This window comes from Cyprinus carpio, chromosome A9 (genome assembly GCF_018340385.1).
Source record: "Cyprinus carpio isolate SPL01 chromosome A9, ASM1834038v1, whole genome shotgun sequence".
NCBI classification, from domain to species: domain Eukaryota; kingdom Metazoa; phylum Chordata; class Actinopteri; order Cypriniformes; family Cyprinidae; genus Cyprinus; species Cyprinus carpio.
Window position 1 is genome coordinate 2,710,260 of NC_056580.1, and position 6,007 is coordinate 2,716,266.

General features: G+C 35.7%; 1 protein-coding gene across 1 annotated transcript; it reads right to left on the minus strand.

Annotated features, from left to right (window-relative positions):
• Positions 1–304: 304 nt before the first annotated feature.
• Positions 305–4,445, minus strand: LOC109050344 (ATP synthase F(0) complex subunit C3, mitochondrial-like). Its single transcript, XM_042763180.1, has 5 exons — positions 4,324–4,445; positions 4,111–4,176; positions 3,730–3,804; positions 1,757–1,932; positions 305–823 (listed from the first exon to the last, which is right to left on the minus strand). Exons 2-5 carry the CDS (start codon positions 4,147–4,149, stop codon positions 709–711), a joined length of 405 nt encoding a protein of 134 aa, XP_042619114.1. The 5' UTR covers positions 4,150–4,176; positions 4,324–4,445; the 3' UTR covers positions 305–708.
• Positions 4,446–6,007: the final 1,562 nt, after the last annotated feature.

Consider the following 6,007-nt stretch of genomic DNA (forward strand, 5'->3'; position numbering starts at 1 on the left):
TAATCTCGCGATAAATGAATGCTCTGCTGACCCCTACAGAGTGAAAGCTCGCTGACATCTCGCGAGTGATGAGCTCTGCTTTGGAGAATTGCTTTTAGAGTTGAAACTTGGTTTATATCCGATTTAACGCGTGGCTTTGTAATGTATCGCATGATACTTGTGCATAAAGCAAAATACGTTTCACTTCTAATTCTCCACACAAGGTCAGAAACATCTTTAGCCTCTTCTTGTCACGTGTTGGTAAACCATGAAAACGGTTAAAGTAATATTGTGTGAATTAAAATAAATACAGACACCACAAAAATACGGTAAACTGTGATCTAAATTTATTTAATGCAATTTACAAAAGCAATGGAGGTTTCAATTGGCTTTAAACCAAGTGCTATAAATGTACAGTCATACTATTGACCAGCGGTTTAACCCGTGAACACATCTGAATGGACCCTCACACTCACAACATCTCTATCCTGACGCACAGAGAGTGCTCTCCGGTTCTTTATTTCCGTGGTGAATTCAGCTTGATGTTCCAGAAGCACCGATGGAGCTGGGCATGAACATTTTTTAATTGTTACATGATTTGTTTTAAAATACTGGACTTTATATTCATACATTTTTCTCTCACAGAGACCGACAGCAGATGTTTGTGTAGCAACGGCACAGTTTAGTAGTCACAGCTGTACTAAATGTGTTTCCGTAGCTAGCAGATCTTTACATGGCGAAGAGGATCAAGAAAGCCACCATCAAACAGAAGAGCCCCATGGCTTCAGATAGAGCAAAACCCAGGATGGCGTAAGAGAAGAGCTGCTGCTTCAGAGACGGGTTCCTGCAAAATAACAAAACCATCTTACTTAACCTTGCATGAAGAGACACGTGCAAACATCGACAATGTAAGATCAAAAAAAAAAAAAAAAAAAAAAAAAAAAAAAAAAAAACATTAATATCTTTGAAAATTTATACATGTTTTCATAAACCGACTAGAGGCAGCAACTGATATACAACACAGTTCAAAGCTTCTGGGTTTTATTTGAAGAAAAATATATTTTTTAAATAATATATAAATAAATAATATATAAATTAAAAAAAAATAATAATAATAATAATATATATATATATATATATATATATATATATATATATATATATATATATATATATATATATATATATATATATATATATATATATATATATATATATATATATATATATATATATATATATATATATGCATGCACTCTTTTATTCTGCTAGGATGCATTAAATTGAGCAAATACTTTTACACCACTACAGAAAATTTCTATTTCAAGTAACTGCTGTTCTTTTGAACTTTCTATTCTTAAAAGATTTCTTATTTCTATTCCACAAAAATATGAAGCCGCACAACTGTTTTCAACAATAAAACTAACCTTAACCAAAACAACATAATAGAGATCATATCACACTAAACACAAGACTAAAGAAACTAAAAATAAAACTTAAAACCACAGGAATTAATTATAAATTATAAAATAAAATATATTCACCTAGAAAACAGTTCTTTTAAATGATTATAATATTTCACTATATTACCGTTTTTATGTATTTTTAATCAAATAAATTGAGTCTTAGTGAACATAAGAGACTTCTCTCAAAAAAAAAACAACAACTAAATGTTTCATGGTAGTGTATAAATGTAACAAATCATGTGATATGCTGTATATAATGATGTGAAATTAATACATAACACATCATACTATGAAACTTCGCTGTCTCTAACCTGGCATATCCGATGATGAGGCTCCCGAACACGGTTCCGATTCCAGCTCCGGATCCAGCCACTCCCACGGTGGCGGCTCCCGCTCCGATGAACTTGGCAGCGGTGTCAATGTCTCGGCTCACAGCGCTGGTCTGGAAGCTCCTGAGGGACACCTGAGGCAGGACAGCAGCACTGACCTACAGCAGGAAGAGAGGACTAACTTAACCTCTGCACGACAAACGCTGTCCCGCAACAGCCAGAGAGCTCTAACATCTCTGATCAGGGGCACTGAGTTCACCAGGTGTAGGAAAGTATTGCAATTATTTTCAACACCTCAAAGGGACAGTTCACACAAAAATGTACGTTCTGTCATCATGTCATTAAAAACCTTTAAACTGGTTAATCTTTGAAGCATTTTTCAGGAAACCGGAGAAGTATCTGTCCCTCCAGTGAAAGTCTAGATAATTCAAAAAGGCGTTGTAAAGTTAATTTATATTAATAGTGCTGTTTCATCGAAGTCTTATGATGAGATGCAATCGCTTTTTATGATGAACAGGTTTGATTTAGTCTTAACCAAAGTCTTACAGGCTTAGAACAACCCGAGGGAGGACAAATGTGACCCTGGAGCACAAAACCAGTCTCAAGTCTCTGGGGTATATTTGCAGCAATAGCCAAAAAAACATGGTATGGGTCAAAATTATAGATTTTTCTTTTATGCCAAAAATCATTAGGATATTAAGTAAAGATCATGTTCCATGAATATATTTTGTAAATTTCCTACCGTAAATATACCAAAAATTATGTTTTGATTAGTAATATGCATTGCTAAGAACTTAATTTGGACAAATTTAAAGGCGATTTTCTCAATATTTTGATTTTTTTGCACCCTCAGATTCCAGATTTTCATAAATCTGCACTTAAGCCTGGTTTTGTGGTCCAGGGTCACGAATGATGACAGTCTTCATTGTTAAGTGAACTACCCCTAACATGCTTGCCGTGGATCAGAATCGAGTAGTTCAAGTTACAGTTCATCTTTTGTCTTATACGGACGCTACCTTGAACGTTAACATCATCTACATGGCATGACCTTTAAAGGAGTAGTTCACTTCCAGAATAAAAATGTCCTGATAATTTACTCACCCCCGTGCCATCCAAGACGTTGGTGTCTTTCTTTCCTCAGTCACAAAGAAATTAAGGTTTTTGAGGAAAACATTCCAGGGTTTTTCTCTATATAATGGACTTCAGTGTTGGCCAACGGGTTGAAGGTCTAAATCTGCAGTTTCAGTGCAGCTTCAAAGAGCTCTCAGCCGAGAAATAACGGTCTTATCTAGCAGAACAATCATTCATTTTCTAATGAATCAACATTTATATACTTTTTAACCACAAATGCATGTCTTGCACTAGCTCAGCGATGCGCCTCCACAGATTCACGCATGACGTACCCATGTTGTAAAGGTCACGTGCAGTCAGCTCTTCGTCTGCGTACTCTGGTTCAGAAATATAGCATAGGGTAAAAAACTCCATCTCATTTTCTGACACCTATGTTTTAGCTTTTTTTGGTAAAGTGCGTTTGACTTTCTTTGCATATTGGGTTTGTAAACACTGGGTCGGTGCTTCAGCCTACGTCACGCGTGACCTTTTTTAACGTGATCACGTAAGATGAGCATTTGTGGTAAAAAGTATACAATTGTATTTTTTATTTTTTCAAAATGACTGTTTGGTTAGATAAGACTCTTATTCCTCGGCTGAGAGCTCTCTGAAGCTGCACTGAAACTGCATTTTTAACCTTCAACCCATTAATCCCCATTGAAGTTCATTATGTGGAGAAAAATCCTGGAATGTTTTCCACATTCTTTTGGACTGAAGAAAGAGAGACACGGACATCTTGATGAAATGGGGGCGAGTAAATTATCAGGACATTTGTATTCTGGAAGTGAACTACTCCTTTAAGAGTTTCACCGAATGAAGAGAGCCATCGCAGGTTTGACAGTCACCTCTGGTTTGACCTCCGGTCTGGAAAGTACAGCAGCAGAAACGGGTCTGTACAGGGACCTGGATGCCGCACGCACCTAAAACACACACAAATACAGTCAAATACAACCCAGACAGCTGTCAAAACGAGCGGTGAATGGGAACGGTCTTCTGAAAGGCATGAGTTCTGGAAAAAGAAGCACAGGACACACGCATGCACCGCTGATTTATGACGACATTACATTCCTATAAGGAGTATTAATACCAACAAGCTGCCTGTTAAACTGGGCTGACAACTCAGATGTCGCAGGTTCAGACCCATCCATTGTGGCCTTGATAAAGACTCCAGGTTACTCCAAACTCTGACCCAGACTAAAGTTACTCACACGGCAGACTTCACTCACCAGGGCGGGCGTGGAGGCTAGCTTCGCGCAGGTTAGCATGCTGGAAGATCAGTGATTCTGAGGTCTCTGCGAAGACAAAATAAGAGAAGCTTTGGACATACGGCAGCGGATGAGTCTCCTAATGTTATCCCGATCAACCCCGCAGCTCTGACTCGATTCAGACTGGAGATGAATGTAGATTTGTGTATTCGGTGTGGACGCTACTCTACTCACCGAAGGCAGAGGTCGAGCCGCCGGGTGTTCTGCGGCTGCGCACTACTTGACGCTGCGCAAGGCCCCGGATATTGGCGTGACGTCGACGCAAGGTCGCTGCTTTCGAGCTTTATTGGAAAGAGCTCAGAGACAGTTTGCAGAAATCCCAAATAGTTTTGACTTCATCATAAACACGCCAGTGTTATATTAATGTGTGAACTGTACTTGTATTTTTGTATAAATATCGACAGCAGCCTTAGAGCTTTTCCGATTATAAGATTAAAGATTTCTTTAATTGTTTATTTACTTTTAAAAACGTATATAGCCTAAATTGATTTATTAATTATTGTTGGAAATTAAATACATAACATAAAACATATCAAATCACAAGTGGCCACGCAAAAAAAAAAAAAAAAAAAAAAAAATGTTTTTGAAGATCATCCAAAAGTGTTTGTAAATCTGGATTGCATTACAAAAAAAATAAACAATAAAAAATACAGAGCTTGACTGCCTGATTAAACAGCTGCTAATTTTTATGAAAGTCAATTACTGCCACATAAGAAAAAAAAAACATGCTTTAATTGTTATATAGACCTATTAATAATTAATTATATTAATAATTATGACATAAAAGTCTAAATTATAAACGCAAAATGACAATTAAGACATATATCATATTATAAGTCATAATTATGACAAAAAAATCAGATTTGATTACTTTTTATATCATAATTGAAACCGTTTCTGTTATAATTATGATTTACCAAAGCATGATGTTCTTATCTGATGGATAGGCTTTATGTTTTACTATGCATTTTACATGCTTGCTTTACGTAAAACTGGCTTAATTTAATTTAATTTAATAGGACTGTATTAAATATATAGAAAATGCAAACATAATATAAACCATTTATTTATTGATTTATTTAGATTATATAGCTCTGTTCAGCAAACAAAAGATATTTATATATTTTTTTAAAATTTTATTCAGAATGCAGTATACATCTACAGGATACACTGAGAGCTTTCCAGTGGTTTCTCAGCTGTAGCAGTGCTTTCCCAGAGCAGCTGTCCCTGAGCGGTGGTGAATGGTGGGCTGTGTGGAGGTTCAGGGGAGAGACTCTCAGTCACACGGGCCGCGGACAGCTGACACACTGAGGAGCCACATCACACCAACAGTAGTATTCTGTGTTGCTATGGTTACTATTTATTGTTAGTTCATGTTAACTCAAATCCATGAAACAATATGCAGATATAACTTTTTTTTATAATAATATAGTAAATGTTGACATTAATATGTATTTATAATCAATAATAATATAAATAATAATAATAATTAATTTTAAAGTTCTACCTGTTTAATTGATATGTTTTAGGGTTAAAATGCAATATATATATATATATATATATATATATATATATATATATATATATATATATATATTAATATATATATATATATATTTCTAAATTAAGATGGTAATTTTGTCAGTAACAGAGCAATAGCTTGATAGACAACTTTATATCTCATGTTGGAAACATACTAGCAAATGACATTAAAATAGCATTGAAATCTCTTTGATGGCACTGTTTTATTTTTGGTTGTTGTGTAGAATGGGATGGTTGTCCAGAAAAGGTTCCCCTCTCCAGCAGAGGGGGTCAGTGAGCCTACCATGCGTCCTGCACCCGGCTGCTCCCTCGTGAA

What these genes read in the sequence shown, in the direction of transcription:
- LOC109050344 (XM_042763180.1), bottom strand. Translation starts at nt 4,149, where the DNA reads ATGCTAACCTGCGCGAAGCTAGCCTCCACGCCCGCCCTG. An exon ending in TAGCCTCCACGCCCGCCCTG is followed by an intron (nt 3,805 to 4,110) that starts GTGAGTGAAGTC and finishes TGTGTGTTTTAG; the next exon opens with GTGCGTGCGGCATCCAGGTC. An exon ending in CTCATCATCGGATATGCCAG is followed by an intron (nt 824 to 1,756) that starts GTTAGAGACAGC and finishes GTTATTTTGCAG; the next exon opens with GAACCCGTCTCTGAAGCAGC.